Raw genomic sequence first — 27,990 nt, forward strand, 5'->3', positions numbered from 1 at the left:
GGGAATTCTAGAGAGTTGCTCACCAATGCCACCAGTCCAGGGAAGCCGAGAACCTTGTGAAAGGAATAGCTACAAACAGCTGAAAAAAGAGCAGGACATGTTAGAATGGTATTCTTTAGGAATCCTTCATATGTGGGTGGCATGGCAAAGTCTGATCACTAATTCAAAATTGAGGGATAGCTTTACAAGAATCTTACTAAAAAAAAAAAAAAAAAAAGTGATACACTTTTGGGGTTTTTTTTCTGCTTGCTGATCATTTATACATTATCTTAAAATTTTCCTCAAGATGTGCTGTACCTGTGGAAATTTACTGCAAGAGTGACACAGTGACACACTTTTTTTTTTTTGGGGGGGGGGGGTGTTTGTATTGCATATATAGTTAGTTTAATCATCTGTTGATAGTAGAGTTTTTGCAGATTATAGAAGTTTATATTTAGCTAATCAGAACAATGGAGCTGAACTAAAAAAAAAAATAGAAATAGGAAGCAGCAATACTCATCGAAGGAGAATAAGCTTCAGCATGTTTAGAGACATTTCTCTGATTCATGTCTATAACCTTACAAATATCCGCACAGATCAGCTGATACTAGGATTCTTTCTAATCTGTGTAGAAAATATGTAGAGATTAGTACTTTTTGAGACTACACTAAATTAGTGCATCTGTTCATAGCCAACATTAACCACACTTTGAATATTAGCCATTACAGCATCTGCCTGCATAGGAGAGAATGACTATATATAAACAGAGTAATGACAAGATACAAAACAATAGTGTGTCAGAGAGAATCATGCACATACTTTGATGCTGAATTCTGGGAGGCAGATGTTCTTCCACTCCCCCAAAAAATCATTACAAGATGTCCATAGTTTGGGTTGAGATAGGGAGAAGAGATAGTCTGTAAAGTGTCCAACCTGGTCATTAATAGAAGAAAAGGAAATCCTAGAACGGTTCTCCTCTAACAAACCCCTGCAAATGTTCAGGGAAGATTTTGCCAGAGTAAAAAAGGAAGTTGGCTATTGTTAGGGCCACTGTAAAAGTGTTTGCTCAAAGTATTGTCTTTTCTGTATGTAAATAATAGGGAGTGTATTCCATGTGGATTTTGTAAACTTCTAAAGTACGTTTTGAAAGGGCACAACATTACTGGGATTCTTCTTCAAACATGTGTGAAGCATTTTAGTATCCTCTGTAGCAGGGAAGCGGAGTCAGCTGTAGCAGTTTAGCAATATTTTGGCATAAGTCAGGCAAAATCCTTCGAGGCAAAATGTCTAGACTGATTTGGGGATTTTCCTGTGGCTTCGTTCTTTGTTAAAAACATCAATGTCTGTCAAATTATTATTGCCAGGAGCACCAAGCGATTAGATGAACAGTAGCAGACAAATTGTTTACTAAAACCTTGGTGACTTTGGAGGAAAGGGTCAGATTCAGAAAAAGGACTGAAGGGTCAAGATGTTAGTGAGATAAAATTTGGGCATTTAATTCTAGTGCTGGAATCCTGAAAAAAAACACTGCTCATCCCCTTGCCAAGACTAAAGATATCTGAGTCTTCAAGGCACCTCAACCTTTATTTTTAACATTCACCAAACATGAAACTTTGTGTATGTCAAGGCATGTAAGTTGTCACCCAGTTTGACCAAAGTAATATTTTACTTCCTGTAAGAATTCACTTGGAGATAATTTTTTTTTGTCTGATTCTATTCCATCACGAGTTAGTGATATGGGTCAGGGCTGTTCATTTTTGTAGTGTAAAAGCATCACCATTGTTTTAAACGTATGACAAAAAGTGTGTAAGATATGTAGGTTTTATCATGAGTTGTACTGGGTTGTTTCTTGGCCTCTGTCTTTTTAAGAAAAGCATCAGAAATCTTCCATTAAGTGTATTGTGTTGTAAGGATGATCGTTTAACCTCATTCTTATTCAAATGGATTTTGCAGTTTCTGTATGCTCTATGTGTGTATATGGAGGTCCACTTCCTTTGCTACATCCCCCGCTCTGATCACCCACTTTACTTTTGTAGTTTATAGTTCTATGTTCAGGTCTTATAAATATATGCCATGTACATTGTTGTTGTATTTGTCCTAATTCTGCATTTGAGTTTGTGTCTATAGGCTTTCTTCCTTCTCATTAAAGGTATTCTGAAATACTGAATCAAGAAGTGATTTGTGAATTAGGCAAGAGCTGGCTAGACTGATAGTAATCTTGTAGTACGATTTGTACGAGGACAGTACTACAACCCAACGTTCTTCTTTGTATGGAGTCCTAAAGGCAGCATTCTTCCATCTGCCTATGAAATATAACTAGTAATTACAGTTTTAGTGTAACTACCTACTTGGTTGGTCCAAGTAGGCTGGATACTCAACTGAATATTTTTTTGATATTCCTACCCCTAATTTTAATTAGCTTTGTAGTACTAGTATGAAGATGGCAAATATCTGTGAATTTTTCAATGTACAATCTAAGCATATGAAATAATCTATCAGGAGGAAGCCTTTCTGATTTGTTCATGGGTCATTAGGATTTTAGATATGATTGTTTGACAAGGAAATCTGTGTAGCTCCTAAATGTTAAAAGAAAATCTATTTCTTCTTACATGAGAAGTTTTGTGTTATTAACAGCACCCCTTCATTGTTGTGGTCCATTTCAGCTTGGATTTTATGACTTTAGTCGCATTTAAAAAAAAAAAAATTTGGAACTTTAGTAGAACCTGAGTTCTGTTCCATTTAAAGCATGCTGAAAACTGATAATATTTTTCTTGTTTGGATGCAAAATTGCTTCAGTGCTAATTTTTGAATAATGCAGTTTTGCAGGGGATTTTGTTCTGCATTCTGCATCTTTCTCCATTCACTGTCAGGCTGATGCACACAGACTATTGCTTAAATACAGGGTTGTCAACCCCACTTAAATGAATATCCTTATTTGTACAGTCTACAGGTTGTAGCTCTGAGATATCTTCCAAAGAGATCTCAGTTATTTCATCTGGCATCTTTTTACCCTGACAACTTTGCCCTGAGATTTAGAGGAATAAATAATTTTTTCCTATCCTTAAAGCCTACCCAATTCTACAGAATACTTTTCAGGGTAAATATGCTGAAAGAAATTTTGTCAGTAATGCCTTCTTTTATTCAAAAACTGAAGCTAGTTTGGTGGTCTGGAGAAAACTGTGCTAGTTTAGATAGCTCTGTACTCGATTAGTTCTTTGGCGCAATGGTAGAGCCAGGATATTGTCTGAATCCCCACCTTGCCCTAATTAATTTCTGCCACAAGAATGTTTGGAGAGATTCTAATGCCTTCCACAAGAAAAAAAGTTTTTTTGCTAATGGGATAATTACTTCCATTTTGTCACTCCTCATCCTGTAGGATCTCAAAGAACTTTGCAAATTCACATATTAGCTCTTGGAACTGTTTGCTGCAGTGGTGCAAAGCTTCCACTCCATGGGTGAAATTTAGCATCTCTATGGCTGTGAAAAGGTATTTTGTCAGATATAATTTGGAAGGCATATGTTAAGGAGACACAATGCAGATATTCAAGTTGGAAGTTAGATTGGATTATGAGAATATTGTTGTGTTACTTGATTTACCCTGGTAAGTGTCCTGTATCCATGAGAATCACCTGTTTGGCACAGGCTCAGAAAATGCTGAATACTGAGTGAGGATCTTGGTATCCCGCATATGGGAGACCACTCACCTAAATTGTCATCTGTTGCTTGTTCTGAGATAGCAACAAAGAAGACAAGGTAGTGAAGCTAGAGGTTTTAATCTCCTAGTTATTGACAATTTGGTGTATTGAAAGGCAAGGAAAAGGACCATTTATGATTTTGCATAATTCAAGAGGTGATTTTTCTGAAGTAAATTGTTCAAAAATATTTTAAATTTTAAAAATGCATTTTAGCTTGGCCTGAATTTGGCTTGCCTCTGCTTCCGACCTCGATTAAATTATCTGTTGGTTTCTTAATTTTGAACGTGATGTATTTAGAAATCTCTTTATTGGGAGAATGTGAACAATTATTTCTTCAAATTTTCTTAGAATAACCTAAAAATCTGTATTTTTCTGCATTAGGGCAAGATTTTTCTTGTCTTTGTCTAGTCCAAATAATTCTTTCCCAAGTATTTTTCCAACTTGCAAGATAATTTAAAAGGTGTAAACAATGAGCCTTAACACAGTGTTTTGACTACTACTCTTGTCACATAGAATATTACTATTTTCTTATTTCTTCATGTTGTAACTGAAATATGGGTATTTTGTGTACTTGGAAGCAGCATGAGTACCAAAATATTCCAATGTATAATCAGGAAGTGTTCAGGGGTCTAACTGTCAGGAAATCATGGCGTGTACAGAAAAGGCACTTGCAGTTACTGCACTGAAAGGTGTTGGGATATAGATACAAATCTGTGTGAAACCAGGCTTGGTTAATTCTGTTAGAGACTAAATTGCTGTATCTTTGTTCTCTTCACTACTACTGCATCTGGCTGTATGTCATAGCAGTTTTGATAATTAACTACAGTAAAAATAACTTCAGAGATGAGATTATCTGGTTTTATGTTGATCTCAGTGTTTCCTCATTCACGTTTCCTCGATCTGTTTGCTGCTTCTGCTGTCTCTCATTTAGCTGTGGTATATTGATGTAGGCTGAGTGCTTGCTGCAAATCCACTGTTGGATTCAGCACTTTCTTGGTTTCCATGGTAATGAGCATGGCAAAAAAAAACCTTTATAAAATAGGATAAAAATAGACCAATTCAGGTGCAGTGAAAGCTTGTGTCTGCTTCTTTTCTTAATTCAGTTAAATGTTCCTGATGATGAATGTTCATGATGTCCTCTGGCACTTCAGCACTGGAAACTTCATTTGCAAGGATCTGGAAAAATCCTAAAGCTCTGCTATTGTTGATTAGTTACGCATTTTAAATGCAAGTGTTCTGATATTGTTACTGAATGGATTTACATGGGAGAATAAAATGGATATGCTGGTGGCAGTGGAAAAAGTGCTAAAGGTCACGCAGTCAAGGGTTACAGAAGTGTGAAGGCTGGCTCAACACAGGCTTTAAAGGTACCTGTGTAAAGGAGCAAATCTGAAGATTTTCTTTTAGTTAATGCATAAAGAATATTAATTTGTGTCCTTATAAACTAAGGAATTATGAAAAGATAAGAAAGTGACAGTGCTGTATTGAACCTTTTTTTTTCATCTGTGCTGGTTCTGTTGTATGGTTACCAGTTCCCATATAAAGATCCAGTAAATTAGTGTTCAAAGTATTGTATTCAAAACTAGTGAGCATATGGACTCTTAGTAAATACCAGGGAGACAGAGGCTGCATAGCTGCTCTTTTCTCTAACCTCTTACTCTATGTTTGCATATAAGGAACAACAATGTGCCTTGCATTTTAGGAAGTAGTAGTATTTTTCAAAATGTTTTCAAACTAATTTGGAGGGAAGAGGAAGAAGACTTTGTGTAATGCTAAAATCTGTATCTCATTCCACTCATAGCATTTTATTCAAACTTTATTCGTTCTTGGAAAACAAACAAAAAAACACCCACAAAAAAAGTCTTCCCAAAGCTACCTATTAGAATGCCTTTGAATATTCAACACTACAAAAGGATTTTTAAGTAACATATTTCCTTCTGTGTCATTTAAAGAGCTAAACTATTATGTTTTCTTTCTTTTGTGGATGTGTTTTGTGCCAGTATTTCCAGCTGTTTCCATCATTTCAAATCTGTGGTGTGAAACTAAAACTATGTCTATTGTTTCACAAAGCTGTGTGTGCATGTCAAGTTCGGTTAACTGTACACTGTCAAACTTATGTTAAAAAGGCTTTCAGTCATAAAGGGGCTTTAGAAAGAGTAAGAGTTTTAAACAGATTTTTGTATTGTAAATTGAATCTAGATGTACACTGAATTACATACAGAAGATTTAGGATGAGAGTGGTTGTATACCTGGGTGAGTATGAATTTTCTTCACAGATATTCTGGAATTTTTGTAGAATCAGAGAGTGTCCTGAGTTGGAAGGGACCATAAGGATCACTGAATCCAGCTCCTGGCCCTGTGCAGGATATTCCCAGTAGTCCCACCATGTGCTTGAGAGCATTGTCCAAATGCTTCTTGAACTCTGCCAGGCTTGGGGAGCCTGCTCCTTCCCTCTGGATGAAGAACTATTTCCTAGTATCCAACCTAAATCTCCCCTGACTCAGCTTCAGGCCATTCCCTTGGGTCCTGTCACTGGTCACCAAAGAGAAGAGATTGGTGTCTGCCCCTCCACTTCCTTGTGGAAGGAAGTTTTAACTGTGATGAGGTCTCCCCACTCCTCGTAGGCTTCCCCTCAAGGTCCTTCACCATCTTTGTTGCCCTCCTTTGGACACTCTCTAAGAGTTTAATGTCTTTTTTATATTGAGGTGCCCTAACACTGTACACAGGACTCATGATGAGGCCGCCCCAGTGCAGAGCAGAGCAAGACAATTCCCTCCCTCAATTGGCTGGTGATACCGTGCCTGATGCAGGACGTTTTTTTATAGGAGCTCTCTGCTAATGCTTAATTTGCTAACTGAATTTCTTAGAGCAGTATAGAAGCTTTTGAATTCTGCTCTTTGAATATGGATTTAAAATTTCGCATGTGAAACTGTTTAGCATGTAGATTGTATATAAACAGCTGGCCTTGTGCTACTACTTCATTTCATTGTTCTCCTCTGACATCAGTGTATCAGACTTGGAGAACAGTACACTCTGAATATATGTTTAGGTTGAAACAATTACAGATAATTAGAGTGGTAAATGTCATGATATACAAGTGTTAGTGAAATATGTTTTTAATTATTACTTTGCTTTGTGTCATATTTCATCCCTTGAAGCAAGCAATACCCTCAAGATGCCTTAGCCCATTTATGGAACTTCTCCACTCCCTACTAATTATCTGTGATTAATACTTCGCTAAAAAGTTGGAATTGCTTTGTTTTGTCTTAGTTGCATTCATTACCCATATATTAAAAAACGTAACAATTTTATTGCCGAGTAAATTCTTTCACAGCCAAATTTATTTCTGAAATTTTCTCTTCCATTCTGAAGCAAAAATAAAAATACATGGGTTTTTTTAATCTGTATGTTACTCACATTAGTGAAAAATAGTTTGTGTTCTACCAGAAAATTTTCCTTAAAAACAAAATGAAAAAGGAAACATTTTGGTAATAAATATTTGGAATTGACTAGGCCATTTCTGGTTTTACTGGCACTTTATCTCTGGATAGCTTTACTTGGAAGATCACTGCATTTTTATGTATTTCGGAGCTAGAGTTCCCTCTTACTTTATCTTTTCTGTTGACCTTTTTTCTATCCTATTTATTTAAATTTCTGCTTAATTAAAAAATGTTCCAAAGTGGTTTTATTGAAACCCCCTTCTTTTTAAGTTACTCTATGTTCTTGTGTCCATTTTGTTTTGTAACTCAGCTAAAAGTCTGTAAAGAACAATAATATTTAAAGTACTTTTTAAAGTTGGCTGACAAATTAAATGGTAGAAATTACTGATTTAAAGAATATAAAAGTCATAGCTATCTTTTTTCTAAGATGTCTGTGTGTATGAGTATTGCAATTCAGATGTGTAATGTTGATGAATTCCTTGAATTTCACTGATATGTTATAAAACAAGAATAGAACCAAAAAATTTTCTTCATCTGTTTTAATAAACTTCTTGAGGAACTTAATAAAAAGAAAGGCAGGTTGTGTTGCAGTACTCTCTTTTGGTTCTTTAACCCGCTTAATTTTTTACATGCTTGGCAATTTTGGTTTCTTGAGTCCTGGAGGGGCTGGAAATGACTGAGCACAGTATCTTTGAAACATGGACCCAGGGTTAAATTTTACACAGTGGAAGTGTTCGTAAAGGAAAGCTTATGTATTGCAGAGCTAATTGTCATTCTTTAAGGACCTTACTGGCATCTTGTTTGTGGTTGATTGAGCTGATAGCAACCTAAGTGCATTAATAAGATGTTTCACAGAAGCTTTTACCAAAGACTCTTGAAGGAATCTTACAGATGTGGGATAAGAGAAAGGATTTACCAGAGTAGATTATTTGTTAGAAGATAAGAAACAAGGTCAAGTGCATGACCAGTTTCCATTGCAGTAAATCACCAGTGGAGTTTCTTGATGGTCTGTACTGTGCAGTTATTTTGTTCATAAATAATTTGGAACAGGAAGTGGAGGTACCCTTTTTTTTTCTGTGTAGTGGAGATGAGGGCTAACTGAGAAGGTTTGTAGAAGGATATTATGATAAAATTCATAGGTAAGTGTAGGCAAATGGAGGGCAAAAGCGTTGATCAAAGTTTTGAAGTAGTTTTCACACATGAAATGACTGAATAAATATTGATCTCTTTATCTGTGGAAAGATGTGAGAAGAGATGTGGTAGAGCATTTTGAAGGGTTGAGAAGGTGGTTTTTCTGTCAGAATAACAGAGCATGCGATGAAAAAAGTGATGAATGAGATACTCCCTGCTGCAGTTGCTAAAAAAATACTGCTATTCAAAAAATAATTGGGTGAATTCAGGATTCCTGTAATTCACTGAGTACTGTTAAGGCAGTTGCTTCTGGTTCAGTGTGTCCCTCAGGGACTTTTTATTAAAGTGATTTCTGAAGCCAGAATAATAGCTTTATATGAGGCCAAGGGAGCATTCTGGGAAGGTAAGAACATATTATTGCCTTGTTCTTTCTTACTTACTGTTGACAAGTCACTCTGAAATAGAGACTGGGTACGGTGCTAGCCAGCCTCTGATCTTCTCAAATACCTCCTTTTTTTATGAAGATGCTATCTTAAGTTACCCTTCCTGTTTCTGTATGGACTGATAATTTAGCAATATGAAAATAGTAGAACTTTCTTGTCTTAGGCTAATTCATCTTGAGCTAGTCCTGACTGATAAGCTCCCAGTTCCTGCTTTTCTACCTATGTTTTGGCTCAGGATATTCTGCTCCATACTCAGTTGTTCATTATTGAGATTCTTATAATCACTATCAATAGGAAGCCAAACTGCTTGGGAAGGGTGTGTTGAGAGAATAATATCTTTTCTAGATGCCTAAAAGGTAGACAAACTTTTGTTTGTTGGGGTTTTTTTAATCTGTAAGGATCATGGAGCAGCATGAGACTGCTATTTTTTGTGCAGATAACTGGAGAAAAAGATAGAGGGAGTCACGTAAGGAATACAGAGGTTACTACCATCCCTTTTTTGATGCTGCAATAACCAAAACAGGCCCAGCATTTGAAGAGTCATGCTTCTACATCTATTGATTTGTTCCCATACTCTAAAGGTTTGTCACTGAAACGTTAGTGGTATCTTCTGGTGAGGCCTCTCTTGACTACGTCAAGAATTTTTTTATACATGTAACTTCTCATTCGTTTAGTTAACAATGTAAAGGTTTATAAAGATCCTGAGGCTTAGCAGCACCTAACTGATTTCACCTGTGCTTATAAAGTGTTTGTTTACTTCTATAACATTTTGCTGAATAGCCACAATTTGGCATAAGCTTCTTGGAGCGGTTTTATTTCTGATCTATCCTAAACCTATGTGCCTAATACAGATGTATTACTGTGGATAGGACTGTTGAGATGTAAGGTTTAATTAATGAAAGAAAATGTGTTATTGCTTAGAAGTATCTAAGACTAATTGAGGATTTTTTTGGTTTTTAATTACTACAGTGTACTGACTATGACCTGGATTATGGAACTGAATGTTTGCATCTGGTTCTGAAATACTGTAAAACAAATGCCAAACTTGTTGAAGGAACAGCTGACCTCTGGAAGGTAAAGACAATAATAATATCTAGTTCTATATATATAATTTAAAATTAATAAAATTTGCATATTACCATAAAAATTCAGATGTGTTTTCAACTGTAATTTAGGCTTTTCTATTTCGTATTTCAGAATTGGTTTTGTCTGAGCTCTTTTTAGAGCTCACTATTGTAGAGTGTCTTGGACAGTTTTTACTTGAGATAATCAATGAAGACAGTATTTTCCTGTAAATAGGAAAAACATCTAAGTACTTGAATGACCTAAGAATCTGTAAAACTATAACTCTGTAATCCCCCAAACTAAGAATGTTCTTTTATGGTACGGGCTTTCTTCTGCTATTTCCGTATCTTTTGTCTATTTTCCTCTACTTTTCCTATGAGGACATTGCTTTTTTTCTGATGCCAAATACCTGGCTATCAACAGTTTGATTTTTAGAGTAGTTCATTACATTCAGTAGCACTGTAATATTTAAGACGTTTTCAAATAATACTTTAAATTTTTTTAAACATCATTTACCTTGTCTGCTAATCTGGTAGGTTCCTGATGACTGACAAAGCATCTGTGTGTACAGGTGCCAAAGTATATGTCCCTTCTACTCCAAAGTATCACATTTCATTGTTTTGGATGGTGGGACATTATTCTTTCTTAGTGGTTGTTGTGTCAAGCAATTTTAAAGTATATTTTATTTTATTTTATTTTATTTTATTCATTACCACACTGAAAGATCTGGAAGCAGCTCAAATCACTGCATCTGTCTTTGACAGTAAATTTCCTCCAATGAGACATTATTTTTAAAAGTATAACCATAAATCTTACACAGAAAGGTAATTTCCTGAATCTGCAGTGCACATTTCCTGTGCAATTTAACAGGAAAATTTACTTGTGCATTGGTTCCATACAAAACTTCTTTTGATATCCTGTTGGGGACATGCAGTCTTTCTGAAACTGTATATGGTCTGTTTTCCTATTCAGTCTTCTAAGGGACAGATTATGTCATGCATATTTACATTACGTAATTTTTTGGATGGTTTCATTGTTCGCATTGCAAAGCATGATAGTTACATGAAGGGTAGCAAAATACACCAATAATGCTCATTTTTCTCATTATAATATTCATCTGGTTCTTTGCTATCTGTAGATGCTACTGATGCCCAGCAGATAAATGTAGCTTAGAATGACAGAATAATTAAGTCTGAATGAAATAGATAGATGTCATCTGGTCCTACACCTTGCTGAAAGTGGGACCAGGTTAGTTAGATTAGGCAGTGCAGGGCCTTGTACAGCTAAGTTTTGAGTATCTCCAAGAATGGAGATTCTCCAAGAATGGAGATTTCACAGCCTCTCTGGGGAAGACAATTCTAATGAATATCACCCTGTATGGGGACTTTTTTCATATTATTTCATCAACATTTCCCTTACTGCATCTTGCACTGGGGAAGGAAGAAAGGCCAACAGAAAGCTCTGCAAGAAAAGTCCAGTTTATTCTTTTCTATGGCCATGAATTAACCCTTCCCTATCTTCCATCTTCTGTTCTTTGGGCTGAACAAGCCAAGTTCTCTCACACCATCTTAGCAGACCTCTACTGGCTTCCTTCTGTTCCTCTTTGTGTTATACTGGGGAGCCCAAAACTAAAAACAGTACTCTGGTGTGTTCTCTAAAGTGCCGAATAATCCCTGTATTACCCATAATGAGATCTACTTCCTTACTGATACAGCCCTGTTTGATTCCTTTTCTCCACTGCTCCAGACTACTGACTCATGCTCAGCTTGTCCAGAAGGTCCTTCTCTGTAAAGCTGTTTTCTATATTTCAGCATCAGTATGGACTGCTGCTACCCAGGGTCGTTTGTCCCAGATGCAGGATGCTGTATTTACGTTTGTTATAGACCACAAAGTTTCTCTCAGCTGCTTTCTCCAGCCTTTCAGGATCCTTCTAAATTATTGTTGGACCCTTGAGTATATTGAATGAATACTTGTTCATTTGTTGTCATCTACTGGTTTTCTGAGGGTATTTCCCCTTTCTCAGGTTGTTAATAAAGATATTAGACAGTATTGTCCCCAGTATCAGGCCCCAAGGAGTAGTATTAGTAACCAGTCCCCAGTTTCATTGGGGCTTGAACTTGTGCTCATCTCTGTTTTAAAAGGGACTTGTTGAAGTGTCAGTGTCACCCCAACACTGTTTATGAAACAAAATCCTGATCCTATTAACTTTATAGTGTGTGGAACACATTGCAGTAGCACTGGACTTTAAAGAGGCCTATAAACATTTGGAAAACGATAATGTCAACAGGGAAGGGAAGGGAAGGGAAGGGAAGGGAAGGGAAGGGAAGGGAAGGGAAGGGAAGGGAAGGGAAGGGAAGGGAAGGGAAGGGAAGGGAAGGGAAGGGAAGGGAAGGGAAGGGAAGGGAAGTCCTCCCCCTGAGAAGGAAAGAGCAGCAGAGACATTGTGTGATAAACTGACTGCAACCCCCATTTCCCATCCCCGTGTACCACTGGAAGGGAGGAGGTAGAGAAAATTTGGAGTAAAGTTGAGCCTGGGAAAAAGGGAGGGGTGGGGAAGATGTTTTAATATTTGGTTTTATTTCTCATTATCCTACTCTGATTTGATTGGTAATAAATTAAACTAAATTAAACTATTTTCTCTGAGTTGAGTCTGGTTTGTGTGATCTCTCTCTGCCCTTATCTTGACCCATGAGTCTTTTGTTATATTTTCTCTCCCCTATCCACTTGAAGAGGGGAATGACAGAGCAGCTTTGGTGGGCATCTGGTATCCATCCAAGGTCAACCCAGCACAGTCTCAGTGTTGACAGTGTTGTGTAGAGTGTGACAGTAGCAAGAGCACCCATTTATGTGCAGACACTGTGCTGCAGGCCATTTCAGAGCAGTGAATATTTTACATACAGTAAACACAAAGATGCTGGTGCCAGGTCATTAAAGTACCTTCTCACATCCTATGCCCTGTCTAATTTTGTAGCTAAAAGTCATTGGTGTTTCTGTGGCTTGTAAAGACATTAAGAGTGAAAGGCATAAAAATGACGAGGTGTGTAAAATATTACATCGTTTCTGCAGGAAATACTGATTTCAGTTTGGAGCCTACAGAGCAATACAGCTCCGTCTTGAAGAGCACCCAGCGTTGGTCACTCTGTACCGAGGTGTTTGGCAGGTGATTTGGAGCAGTACCATTAAAGAACGGTCATGCTCAGTCTTTAGTTTGATGAAGTGCAGAAGACTGCCAGTTTTCTCAAGTGGTACTTGCTTACAAAATGATTAGGAACTATTGCTGTTACTAGTCAGCTCTCAGAAACACAATAATCTTTCATTAGCTGTCATAATACTGTAATTTGTAATATATTGCTATTTTTTTCTGCTGGGTTTTTAATGCTGAGCTAAATGAAATTTCATATGCCAAGAACTGATGTTCTCCCAATGGCTCCAGCCTTATTTTTCAACACAAGGCAAAAAGATATTCCATCCAGATAAATAATCTGAAATAAATAACCCTCGTTCAGTTGAGGTTTCAGAGGATGTGTAACAGAAGGACTGCAATCAATTAACAGTTTCTGACGTTCAAGTATTAAAAACCAGTTTCATCATATGTGGATCTTGAATCTTTAAAGAGCAGATCAGATATTTGTAAGAATTCAGTTTATGCATGAGGTGCACAACTGACATAACATTAAATGACTCAAAGTTGTGGGAAAATGTTGTATGTGTTTATATATAATCTTCTTGAATTAACACTAATTACTCTACCTGAGCACTTCTACATTAGGAAAAGTAACATTTCAAAGTCACTGTTGGAGCTAAAGCAGGAGATAGTTTACTTTCTGGGAACAAACTACAAAATTAAAATCATTCTTTGTAGTGAAAACAACCAAGTAATTCAAATTACTTCAGTATTATAAATATTCCTAAGTTCTATTTTAAAGATAGTTATTGTATAATTATTTATAAGGTATTTGGGGTCAGGACAGCAAAAAAAGGAAACAGAAAGACTCTATCAACACCACATTTTCAGTTTCTCTGTGTTTGATACCTTGAAAGTAAAATTACCTTAAATATTCTGGGGCAATATGCTCTTAAAGTGTAAAATCAACTAATGGAATGTATTTGTTATACTCTGATATATGTGTGTGTATAATGTAGATAAAAAATTCAGTATAAGAACATTTTTTAAAATTTGAGGCAGATTTATAGACTTAATGTTGGCAGAGTGAAAAATCCACAACATTTCTAAAAAGCAACAGATTATTTTCTAATCCTACAAAACTATCCCATACAAAGGAGATCTGTATGATGTCTTAGCGTAAGAGACGGGAAAAACTTCATTAAACTGAAGTGCAGTACACTTGTGTATGTGTGTGGTCATAACTTTATTGTATTTGTTCAGTAAAGAGTTGTATTTTTGCATTTGATGTCCACTTTTGTAAGTCTGAACTGTTCCTCAAGCTGTTTGAAGAAGACTTTTAAACATTACATGGAAGTAATTTTGGGGAATAACTTTAAAAAGAACGTCTTCCTAGGTAGTGAAAACTTACAGTCTGACAATTAACAAAAAAGGGCACACAGGAAAACAAACTCATCTGATGATTTTTGAGGCTTTATTAAAGAAGCACAATAGAGTATTTATTATACAGAAGAGACGTTTACCAAGTAAGACTGCTCTGTCTTTCCTATAAGCAGTTCATGTTTTCATGTTCTGTGACTGTGAGGTATTTGTGCTGAGTTTTAATATTTGGCCTAGTGATATTCTGGATTGCAGCAATAACGTTCTTAAAGTCTTGGAGCACTGGATGTTCAAGAGGACAAAATGAAAATTAATATTGTCATGTGAAGAATGAGAATTTGAGTAATTTGAAGCCTGTGAGTTTGATATTGATCAACAAAACAAAAGGGTGCACTGCTACAGGAAAAACTTGGTTATTTAAAGAGTCAAGGGATTAATGTAATTAATGTGAACCAACATGGAATTTAATTATTTTGTGAAATTGGCTTCAAGACTTTATTACAAGTCTATAATCTTGACTGATAAAGATAGTGCTGCTGGTAAAACATACAACTGGCAGAAGTTTGACTTGTTATTACATGACATCTTAATTAAAAATAGGATGACTGTAACTGTACTAGTTCTCATTAAATAGATGAAAAATTAGATAATTTGATATATTTCAAAAGATAATTCTCACCTCGTCTCACCAGTTTCTGCAGAAGCTGTTATTGTCTCTAAGGTATTTAATAGTTGTCTGGTAAAGTTTGCAGACAAAGATTTAAGGATTTGTAAATAAAAATATAATTGATCAGAAGTAACGTATTTATAAGGATTGCTTAGCAAACAGTTTAAAGAAAAAAGTATGCTTTTCATTGCAGCCAAATATCAAGAACTGATTTTAGAAACAAATTAAGTATAGGTCTTATTTAATGGATTGTTCTTGGAAGGCAGTGACTTTGAATGTGGTGTAGGTATCACAGAGGGTAGCAAGTTTCCCAAGTATGTGGGCAAAATACCATATTTCAGCCATGGATAGAGAAACAAGAATATGAAATTGGAGAAGAGATGTTCTAGTATTGCAAGTGCATCTAGAATGCTATGGACAAATCTGGGCTCAAGCTCTGTGCAACTGTTATAAATAAGGAACATTCAGGGAATTGAATTTAGCATCTTACTCAAATTGAAAGAGGTGTAGAGAAACCCTCCCTCCTTGACTGGTAAGGGGTGGTCGCATATGGTATCTGGAAGGATTTTCCTGTGAACTCTGCAATTTTCACAAAACTTATAGGAGCTTTTATCTGAAATTAGCTTATAAGATCAAAGATTATGAAAGAAATACATATGAAGCATGTGATATGGTCTTCAATGATTTATTTCTCTAGGAAACAAAGCATTTGCTGATGTCTGTCTAAGAATTTCAGGACAGATTTTTTAAAGGTTCATTCTTAATTTTTTATTCGCCTGTGCTCTTTTCTTGAAGACTGCACTTACCATTTTTTTAGATCAGGCTGTTTAAAAATACTTTTGCACCTCAAAGAGACCTTAAATGTTAGAGTATGTGACACCATTTCTGACAGACCTTAGTCTTGTTTCTTGAAAGGTTTTGGGATTATAATCTGTTACACTTTACTGAAAATTCAATATAAATGCCCTCTAGAATCTGGTGAATAGCAAGAAACTTTGCAGCAAAATCACTCAATTGGTCACTCTATCCTTAAATCTAACTTCAAGACATTGACTCTTCCCAACAGTAAGTAGAAATGTGAAAGTCTGTTTGTAAACTGATACTCCTAAGATTTATCAGGATAGATTCATTCTCTGGCTGCTCCTCCTGCAGGACAAACTATAGGGAATTAAGTTAGTTTTAAATTTTAAAAGAATGTAATGCATTGGGGAAATCATGAGATGTTATTCATCTGTTTCTGAATATAATACAGAGCTTAATTTATGAGATTGGAAGGAAAGTGGTCACAAGAATCCTTATGTTGAAGTCAAATAATCATTTACTTGGAGACTAAGTATACCATTAATGGTATCCTACTGTAAGATTTACTTTGCAGCACTAATGCTGTTGGAATCCTGTTCAGTAATTTCAAAAAGAAAGAAATATTTATTCAGGCTCTAGAGAAAAAAAAATCAGAAAATCCAGTAAATATTATTTAGCATTACAGGAAGTTACAGTAAAAAGAAATACAAATATTTAAGAGTCATATCAGTTCAAGTCACTGCTTGTTAGTGTGAAGACAGTGCTAGCAAACACTGTTAATGTCTTGGATAGATCTGACTTTAATTTTCTGTTATTTTATTTGCAAAGTCTGTGATTGGGACTGTCAGCCACCATGAGTGTACAAAGACAGATATAAATGGTGTTTTTGCAAGTACCAAGTAAATATTCAGCATCTTATTGTTCATCTAACTTGATCTGTTTAATGTCTTCAAGGAGAACTTGATGTTTATTAATTCTCTGAAAGCTCATGCACAGTCTACTTGTAGTCTCACTGACTCCCACTGGTTGATTGGACTCTTGTTAACAAAAAGAGTCTTGCACTACTGAAAAATTGCACCTACGTTAGTAAAAGCAACAACAAGGTTTCTCTCTGGCTGTCATTTTTATGATCCCAAGTCCTGTTGAAAACTAATCTATTCTGCAATAAAATTAGCATAGAATTGATATGTAAAAAAATAGATGCATTATTATGTTTTTGTGATTTTTCAAAGCGTTGAAAATAGTTTTAGGTTTCAGATGAGTTCTAAGCAGATGTAAGTATTTGGGAAAGGCGTTTTCTCAAGTCTCCAGTACTTTCTGCAACCTCTGTTCTCATAAATTGCCAGTGATATTTTACCAAATTAAGAAATTGACAATATCACTTGTTTATGGTATTTAAAATGTAAAGAATTGCCTTCAGGGCAATTGTGTTATTGGTTTTACATTCCTTCCTGCTGTGTCAAATCTAATGAGGCTTGTCTGTCCTTTAGGTGACCTACAAGCGGGATCTGTATGCAGCTGACTCGATCATTAAGGGTATGTGTTCGTCCTTGTGACTGTCAGTTTGCATATTCCTGATTATAATTAAGAATTTTGTGTGCAATAGTTTGAAATGTCTTTAAGAAAAGTTTTATGATGCATAAAATGTGCTTAGGCAAGTTGTTTTAGCTCGTTTACTGGAATCTTTGTATTACGCATATTTATTTACTTCTCTTAGAATACAGAACCTTATAAAAAGCTGTGTATATTACAGTCAAACAGAGATTAATTTTGAAGGACTTTATAAGGAATAAACAATCTATTTTTTTCTTTCATTTGCAGGTCAATTCTGAATATGTTCCATCTTTCTATTCTACGTTGTAGAGTGAAAATTAAATATTAACTCTTTAGGGCTTGTCACTGTTTCACATACAGTCAGTTGTTGCCTAAATTGATGTGGCAATTATGTGATATTGAGGTACTTCATTAATTTATAAATCTCTTGTTGAACAGTTTGTTAATTTTTTTTTTTTCCAGTGGAAGTGGTTTCATAGCAGTTTAACTTAAAGACTGGATTTAGCCTTTATCTAGGTTGACTCACTCTAAAAACAATGTAGAAAGTAAGAATTCTCAAATACTGTATAATGACCACACTGATGGTTATTGTAAACTGACAGGCAGTGATTCAGGGGACTCTTGCCTGACTCCTTGTTGAGAACTGAGGGATAAAACCCCAGAAACTGATGAAGAGAAAGGGACTTCCTTTTGGATTAAAAATACCTTTCCAGAGAAAAGAATGAAGTTCCTATTTAAGAAAACCAGAGCAAAACCTGTGTTCTGTTGGGGCACGGTGAGTGAATGGCTAGTTGTCCACTCTGGTTATTATAGTGGGCAAATATTGCATATTAGATGCATTATTAGAATTACTTAACTGAATTTTTCAGGCACAAGTCAAGAAAATAGGGTTGGGAAGCCTGGAAATTTCTGGTTCTGACAGGCAATGGGTTCTCATATTCATAGATAGAAGCCTGGGATTTTTGAAAATCTTACTTTTTGTAGATGTTCCACACTCCTAGCTTTCAAGCTTAGGAATTCCAAACATATTGAAGAAAAGAGGGTGGCAGGGAGTAGTTGACATGAATTTACAAAGCAGTAATTATGCCTCACCAGCACAATAGCCTTCTTAGCATATGTAATGTTATCACATCTTTTTGTTTTCCTTAAAGCCAGTGCAATCTTTTTCAGCTGTTACTTATAATAAAAAGCTTGTGTAGTTTAAAGTAAATATGAAGACCTTCATGGTGGTCAGTCAGGCTAATCCCTTTAATAATGTCTAATCTAATGTTCCTTTGCTGTGGCAACATGCAATATATCTACTTCAGTAACCACAGCAGTCTTACTATGGTGGTTTCTATGAAAATCTGTACTTCAAGATTACTGAAGTTTAGATTTGCTTCTTGCTGCATTGTGCAAGTTCAGGAAGCAGAAGCTGTACATGTTCTTTTCTCCTTATGCAAGCAGTATAATGAGTCCTCCATAGCAAATTAGGACACTGCATAACAGAATTATCTTACATATTATCTTTAATGGGATTTTGAATTGGCACTGTTAGTTGTCCAAGACAGCAGTTTGAGAGTTGTGCCTTATCTATTTTGTGCCCTTCAAAAGGCTTCAGATCTCAGATCTTCAGGTCGCTATAGCATGAATTATTTTGGTAGTGGACAGTTGAACCATGTGAATTAATATTAGGCACATGCTCTATTCACAGTTCATTCCACACTTAAAGCATATTTAAGGGGAGAATATGTTTTTGTCCTTCGGAGCATCATCCTGATGTACCCCTGTATGGCATCATTTACTCTTATGGTTGTTAGTTTTACAGAATAAATCTTATTAGCTATGATCTGCTGTGTTGTGCTATACCTATAGGAAACCTTCAAGGATAGGTCACCTTAGAGAATGGCAACCATCCTACAAGCCAAGGCATGTTCAGTTAGGCCTTTCCTATATGCTGGGTAATTGACTATATGACAGTGTTTGCTTTTCTTGAGAGTTCAAAACCCACTACATGGTGCTGTATCGTAGAATCATGGAATCATAGAACAGCCTGGGTTGGAATGGACCTTAAAGAGCATCTGGTTCCAACCCCCTGGCCATCAGCAGGGGCACCTTTAACTAGATCGGGTGGCTCAGAGCCTCATCCAACCTGGCCTTGAACACTTCCAGGGACAGGGCATCCACAACTTCTCTGGGCAACCTGTTGCAGTGCCTCACCACCCTCACAGTAAAGAATTTCTTCCTAATATCTAGTCAGAGCCTACTCTCCATTTGAAGCCATTCCCACTTGCCGTATCACTACATGCTCTTGTAAGTGATGTGCTCTTGCTTATCACTTTTTGTGCCATGTAGAGTGCCTGAGGGGGAAGTCCTACATGGCTGTCAAGTTGAGTTGCAAGATGCCAGCTCTCCAAATGCCACTTTGCTGTTAAGGCCCTCTAGAGATGTCCCAGAAGCTGAATGTATGGGTTAGGAGGGTGCAGGGAGCCAAGGGCTCTGGCCTCACACTGGCTCCCCACTGCTGTTTCAGTCTTTACAGCTGATTTCTTTATTATTAAGTTACCCGATTTACTGTGCTGGACGCACATTTTCTCACTGGATGAATTCAGTAGCGATGAAGAAATTTTGAGTGTACACATTTGATTTTGTGACTACAATTCCAAATTTCACGTCATTTGCAGTTTATATTTATTAGTGATCAAAACATTTGGTTTTCTTCAGGAATTCAACAAATTTCAGCTTGCTAAACTTATCAGGTGGAAGTAAGAAAATCATGCATCCCTATATGCATTTTTTTACCTTAGATATTTATACACATGCATATAATTCTTATTCAAGGCAAAGAAACATTTCACTGATGTAAAAAGACTAATGAGTTATTTTTCTGTTGAGACTGTTTTGTTAAAACATTTCTTTTTAGTTTCCTCACTTCCTCAAATCTCTTTTTATAACCATTTTGTAAAAAGCAAATTTAATGCTTTTCTTTAGTTACACAGGTATAAACTTGTAGAGCATGCAGACAATGTGGCACACGCCTATTTTGAATAGTCTTGAAGTAAGAAAACATTGTCTTACAAAAAGGGTGACTCATCTAGAAATGTAGTTAAGATCAGGCTAATACAAAACATCCTAAAAAAATTCCATTAGGATTACTGCCCTTGAGGTAGATAATTTTGAACTCTAGTTCCAACATGTAAACTTTAAACGGTGCTTCTCAGAAGAGGTTTGTAACTTACAGTTTGACTCTCTCTCTCTCCTCCTCCTCCTCCTTGTTTTTCTTTTCTCAAGGGCCTTACTTTATAAATAACTTTTTCACAAGAGCATGCATTTGCAGATTGGATAACTTGCCCTCACATTTGGCTAAAGAAGTATCTGTTGATGTAGATAAAATGATGGTTTTTGCAAGTGCCGAGAAAAATATTGTAATGCCTTCAAACTGTTTATGACTGTTGGGAGCTGCATATTATGACTTGTGTTCTGTGAAGAAACCACGTGACTTTTTATAAAAATAGAAATTGAGCAAAGGACAGAGAACTTATGTGAGGTAGGCTGCATTTTCATGGGCACACTCATGAACCAGTGGCTGTTCTCTGCTCTGAGCCAAAGAAATAGACTGGCAGGTGGGGAATACTCCTTGGAATAGCTACTGTCAAGTGAGAAGAACCCTATTTTCTTGCCTTCTACCACAAAATTTTCCTTTCTTTCCTGTGTACTAATATTGGTAGGGGGCAGTGTCAAGTTTGGTTTTTAGTTTTTTGTGGCTACAGAGACATGTGGGATGGGTAAACAAAAAAAAAGTTAGATATTTTTGGTTACCTATATTATTCAAATCAAAATTTCAACTCATTCTGTTGAGCATGAATGAACTAAATGCGTGGCAGTATTTATTTAATTTTTCGTATGTTTACAGTGGTAGCATCTCATAACAAAGATGTTTCTAAAGATGCCAGGGGAAACCATACTGAATTTCCAGACCAGTCAAGCCATTGCTATGTAGAAAGTGCAAATGGAATTCCAATAAACTAATTTACTACTTGGAATTCACTGCAAACTTCAAAAGTATTTTGATGAGATGTGCTTCCAAAATAGGAAGCAATAGGAATTGTAATAGCGTACTAAGAGTGGTGTGGTATGAGCATGTTTCCAAAAACAAGTGTATGTACACACATATATGTGCAATTAAGAGAAAAAAATTATGTCTGTAGGCTAAAACCTATTTGCGATTCAGATGCGTTTTTTTTCTTATGGTATTAATTCCCTAGGATGTGATATTTATTATCTTTATTCAAACAAAGTATTATTTTAATTGCTGTTTATTTGTGGCATGCTCTTCAAGGTAAACTTCTAAGTCTTCCCTTAGAGTGCACTTAATACATCATCTAACTATGGTAGTTCCATAAACATGCACACATTTTAATTTATGATTGGGTACGATCCTAGGATAAAGACTGCAGCAGGTGTTGGTGAATAATAATGTCATCTAAACCTTCCGGGATATCAAAGGAGGGCATAGAAAGATTGAAAATCAAGTTTTCTGATGAAGGAAAAATGACGTTTTATGGAATAAATTCTGAAATCTTGTGTCAAATTTAGGTTTAATGAAGAAAACTCCTGATTGAGAAATTTAATGTTTAAATTTGACAGTGTTAAGTTTTAACTATTTTTTATTTCATGCAAAAAATATGCTCTGAGTGCATGTTAAAAGTGATGGATGGGATCAAACGTGATGCATGTGAATGGGGAACACTACTCCATTATCAGGTACAGCTGGAATTGGGTGATGTGTGTTGGGGAGAGGAAATTTCCAGGGAAATAATAAGTTTAAATAAGTAGAGGAAGAGGAAGCCAAAGCAAGGTAGAGGGTTTGATATGTAATGTAATAGTGAGAAAACAACTGAAAAAAAGCATTGGGCAGATGAAAAGGAAGTTATGGCAGAAAGTAGTTAAGTAAAATAGAACTGTGGTTCATTGTGGGAGGACAGGAGGAAATGCAAAAACCCAACCAAGGGAAGTTCCAACTCAGTAAAAGGAATAATCTCGTTCACCCTTGACAGACAACCAAGCAGCAAACAGGTTGCCCAGAGAGATTGTATGCCAGAGCAGTAAGGGGCTGAGTGACCAGGCCTGACCTCATGGGTGATCCTGCTTTGAGAAGGAGTTTGAATGAGAGACTCCTGGAGTCCCTTCCAGCCTCAATTATCCAGCGGTCCAACGGAGAACAAAATGTTTTTAGCCGAGTATTAAAATTCTTGGTGACATGGCCGTGTCGTGCCTTTCCAGTATGACTGTTTCGTTCACCCAAACAGAATTCTGACAAGCAGGAATGAAATGCTGCACACAGCTTTACTGGCAGGCAGCAAAACTCATGGAATCCCTGGAGTTACGAGCCAGCACTCCAGATGTGCTCACTGAGTTCAGCATGACTATGCTGAGTGACAGAGCTCCATCATCTTAGCAGAGGTGGGACACGGGCAGTCTTGGGGAGGAAGGCGCCACTCAGTCTTCCTTCCCACAATGCAGCAAAGGTGCAGTCTAAATTAACACATGGATCTGTGACCACTTGAAATTGGATTTAAATGGAAGTTGAGTTTCAAACCTCAACTATAACAGAACTGTTGCTTTACTATGATGATTTTGTAAATGATGATTTCCCAGACTTCTTTTACTCATTTCCTTGATCATTTAAAAACATGCAGCATCTTTTCAATGTAGGTATTATCACTACTTTAATGTTCTCCTACTTTATTAACATACTTTCCCCTTATAACATTACATTCCTCCTCCAGATAAAAAATAGTTTTCCACACTTCATTGGATTTTCTCTCTTCTTTATTGAATTCAACCTGAAAGTCTTAGTTGCTTTTTTGTAATTGCCTCTCCTTTCTCATGTATATTACAGGAAATTAGAGATCTAAGAGGGCTGGAGAGAGGAGTGAGATGGGTTTGTATAGCTGCAGCCTTTGAGCAGCCTTTTGTGAGAATAGTTCTGACACTTACTGTTGATTACAGACTTCTTTTTAAAAACAACTGTTTGAGCTTAAGTTATGGTGCGTTTTTGGACTCCACAGCCTTCTTCCACATGTGGATTTTTGTAATAGCTCCAATCTTCATTAAGTTACTTAGTTCAATAGAGTCTGAGTTCTTGAAATCTGATATGTTAGTCTGGTTTATTGTGTATGTCTATCTTGTATCTGCACTTTGTGTACAGTACTAAATTCAAGTGGCTCTTGATCTGATTTCAATCTACCCACTGGTTTCTTTCTGCTGATAAGAAATTAATTCAATATGGTTTCCCATTTTTCAGACTGTAAAGTTGTTCTGTATTAAGTAGAAGCCAACTGTGATGCATGTTCAGTATACTTTTTTGCCCAGTTAATCTATGGGAAGATAATTTCTCCCACACTTGTGGTATCCTGTGATTTCCAGTCCTGTGAGAACTGGTCATGCATTTTTTTCATTTGCACTTCCATCTGGTTGTGATGGTTTATAAGCAGATGTTTATTGTTCTCTCTCTTTCTTCCTCCCTCCCCATTCTTGCTAACTTAATACAAAGTCAGTTGCTATTTTTGTTGTCACATTATAAATATTGGACGTAATAAATATCCATGATTCAAAAAATCATTCTAATTATCTTTTGGGATTCTCAGTGGTTAATTCACTTTTCCTGCTCACAGAAAATTGCTTAAAAATCACAAGTCACTTTCCAATAATGTTGACTTTACAGCAGCTTTAAAATTAATTTTCAGGTCTTTATGTCTATTTTTGTAAAGAAGTCTATGTGTTTACAATAGAAAGTGAGATGTTTCTGCACTGCTGAAGTAATGCATCTGATTAAACTTATTGTGTGGTATGTAATTATAGAAATAACTTCCCACATGCAACAAATACATATGTTTATATCCAGACTTGTTTGAAGACCAGTTAGCCCATATTTTTATAATTTTTCTTGTCTTTCACTCCTAATTTATTTTGTGGTGGTGTTTGGTATATTTCTGTCCCGGGAGTTCATATGCTTTAAACATAATTAGACTTTACTTTTATGAAATTTCTAGTTGCTTATGGAATGGCTCCCCCCAAAACATTGGAAATCTTATGTTTTCTTCTGTGTGTTAATTCAGCATCTAAAGGATAAAGTCCTGAATTAGATTTGAGAGTTTCAGACTTGGAATTTTGGTTTGTTATCTTAAAGAAAGGAAAATGTTCGCTGAATCTAAAACCTGTAGTCAGTAACAAGAGAAATCACTAATTTTCTGAAATACTGGCTTTGTGGAACAGATCAGGAAATAACTTGAAACTATTGTTCTTGATAGCAACAAAATACTGTATTTTGCGCCCCCCCACCCCCAGTAAAACATTTAGGAAGTTGCCCATGCCAGGATCTTTGTCACTAACTTTGCAACTTCTTTGCTGTTGGGGTGAACAGTTACATCTTCTGTCTCCTTAAATAGTATCATCAATAAATTTTTGGGCTATTTTTTAGTATGTATTGTTGGGAATAGGATTTATGTTATATCCTGGGTTTTTTTGCTTTTTTCCCCCTTAATTTACTCAATATTACTGACGCTGCATTTAGTGATCTGTTGAAATGATAAGAGATGAAATTTTCAGAAAGTTTTCTTGATTGTCATCTAGTGTCAATATGGACCCGAACAAATACATTTTAGTAGATTTAAATGGGCTTTGGGGACAGGCCTTATGTAACGATATCATGTTGTACAAAATCACATCAAATATAATTTGAATTTTGAGATGTATGTCATATAAATTACGTAGTTACATTAACTGTACCTTGTAGCCGTTAAATTTACAGCTGTTGAAATATGTGGATTGAAGGTAATGTTTAGCAGATTAGTAATTTGGATTAATTTTTTTTTGCATGAAATACTAAGGTTTTTTTCTTGATCACAGACAACCTATCACAACAAGTTTGTGTTATCACCAATGTGAAGGAAACTCTTGCACAAGTAGGTTTTCTCCTTCCTGAATCTCTGAAAAGCCAAATAAAAGTAAGTACAACTCTATGGCTCTCAACTGTACGATTAATTTAATGTTTCTGGTTGCCACTGCTCCTAAGAAATGGTCTAAATAATGTGAAAACAAAAAAGTGAGACTTCCTGTGTCACTGTAGTATTTATTACAAGGGATTAATAACAGGTGTGGAAGTTACCAAGAAGGAAGCATCTTTTGCCCAGTAGTGCTGTACAGGGGGATCTTACAGATCCACATAAAATGTCCATATTTGATTAGAGGAGAAATTGAATCTAGACAAAAGAGAGGCCATTTTCTTTAGATTTTATGAATTCAGTAAGACCAAATTGTTACAAGTATGTTACAGAGGAAATGCTTTTGTTACTTTGAAGTCTGACTTGGCATTTGAACCAATTAAAGAGTACGTTGTTTTCCTGCAGAGCTGTGAATGCAAAATCAAATTAATCATCCTTTTTGTAGAGTGATAGGGGTACATTTCCCTCACAGTGAATGCTCATTGAAGCCTTTGCTTTAGGATATGGATGGAATGTTCTACTGGCATTTAACAATCTTTTTCGTTATTCTTTCTAATAGAGCTATCGTATTTCCATTTTCCCAAAGGCGATTAACATTTGATAATTGCTTAAATTTAGACTGGTGTTGGGGTGATTCTTAATTATATCTTATGTGATGATATCACATGTTCCTGTTACCCTGAGAAACAGACAGGGAATAGCTGTTCAAAAGTACAGGTTTTCTGATTTGCATATTGTTACTTCTGCAATGGTTTTATTCATGTCTGTTGATCTTCTGCATGGTGTGTTAATTATTAGAAGGATATGTTTCTCTACCAACCTCTATGGCTGTTTTATATCTGGAAATGTCATTTGACATTGTACTTACAGTTTTTGTTTGGAAAGAATTGTATTTAGTATGGAATCATGCTTTATATCTATTCAGTGTCTACATCTAAAAGTGAAAAAAATTAGCAGAGTTGAATAAGATCTTTTCTTGTCTGAATATCTGTACGATGGGACAGAAGTATGTTTCCATTTCACTGACACCAGATCCATTGCTAGTTCTCATTTTTATCTCTGTGTAAACTATTCTGCTATTAGTAGGAAGACATCACTTACCCATATACTTTTAAACAATAAAATCTCTGAGTTAATTTTTAAGCTTACCAATATACAGAACTCTTAACCTTAGAAACAATATATGCACAAGCCTGTGTGTTCTCAAATGAAGCACAGCACCTTGTGTGAGAAAGACTTGATTTTGTGCAAAATAATTATTTTAAGCAATATAGATGTGCCACACTGAAAGCTGGGCCTTTTCAAAGGGATAATTGGAAGGTAATTAATCTAAATAGGAGACCAACTGGGAATCATTCAGTAGAGCACATATTATCTGGGTCCAGTATTTTAACATTTTAGATACTTTTGATACTCCAGTTCTCAGTAGCAGCCGTGTTTATTTCTGAGGTATTTGTTAACTTCTACATATATCCTTAAAGTTAATTAAAAAGAAATTTTTTAGAAGGATTTCTGAGAGAAGCTCTAATAACATGATAATGCCAATAACAGGGGAAAAAAAGACCTAAGAATTGAACTAATAAGATAAAGAAAATGAAAAGAAAAGCTTTTCTAAAAATTTTTTAAGGCTACATTGTTGCTTGTGAGGTACTTTAACAGTACTTTAATCAGTGTTACTTTAAACAGTATGACTAATGAATGGATGTTTTGTTAAGGATATCATACTGTTAAAGACATAACTTGAGTCTTTCCTTAAATTTGTTATTTAGCCCTTTCTTTTGAAGCAAACAAACCTAAATGGGAGCTGAAGGTGTTTTCTTCTGTCACTGGAAATCGTGTACTCCTGTTTCTTTAGTGACAAAGTGCTGTTGTCACATGAAATGGAATCAGCTGGATGAAGTTGTGTGTCATTTTTGTGACAGGATAATTATCCATGAGCTGCATATAAAAATATTTGGTTGTTTTCAAATAGAAAAAGAACTATCATTTCACTAGTAGAAACTCACCAGTTTCTTAATGATTGCATAGTCCACCTGCTGCATTGGTGTTAATTGTGATTTTAAATTCTGATATAATTTAAATAACTTTTACAGGTTCCAAATATCCTGGTATTAATCTTTGATTTTATGAAAGTTGATGTTGAATAAAGTTGAAAATTCAGTGCAGGGCATCTGGTAATTAAAAAAGCATTAAAGAATATCAGTTGTTACAAGGACCAGAAGTAATAAAGCAAATCCATATACTCCTTTTTATTTAAACACTGCACTATTATGCGACAATCAGTTTTTACCAAGGTGGTATTTTTAGGTAATTTTTGCTCTCTTGCATAGCTGATAACATTGATTAATATTAATTTTAAAAAAAGTAATATTGAATAGGATATAAAATGGCAACTAGAATAAGAATTAATTTTAGTTAATTGATGATTTATTGAAGCTTCTTCTTAGGCAGCTGTGCTTACTTTTCCAACAGAGAATTTAGATTTCATTTTTGCTGGATAATATTGTAGTTAAAAAATGCTAGTGTGGTACTTAATAAAATTGTTTAAGTTAAATCAAAATTTCTGATACACCAAAGGAATTTTTAAATGTTCAGCAATGCTTAAGCATCATGTATGGTAATATCTCAAAGGAAAAAATAAAAGTAGGCCTTCTGCCTTGGGTCATGTTCCAAATACCTTCAGAAAAGATGCTGGCTTGCAGTATGCTTGTGTTCATCGAAGTATG

The 27,990-nt window shown here is 35.7% G+C and overlaps 1 protein-coding gene across 1 annotated transcript in view; it reads left to right on the forward strand.

Moving 5' to 3' along the window:
- Positions 1-27,990, forward strand: part of CRPPA (CDP-L-ribitol pyrophosphorylase A) — a 117,894-nt gene that overhangs the window by 29,168 nt on the left and 60,736 nt on the right. The window contains 3 exon segments of the mRNA XM_032110568.1: positions 9,658-9,762; positions 17,216-17,261; positions 25,170-25,267. Coding sequence (XP_031966459.1) covers positions 9,658-9,762; positions 17,216-17,261; positions 25,170-25,267 — 249 coding nt within the window.

Source organism: Corvus moneduloides, chromosome 1 (assembly GCF_009650955.1).
Source record: "Corvus moneduloides isolate bCorMon1 chromosome 1, bCorMon1.pri, whole genome shotgun sequence".
Classification (NCBI taxonomy): Eukaryota; Metazoa; Chordata; class Aves; order Passeriformes; family Corvidae; genus Corvus; species Corvus moneduloides.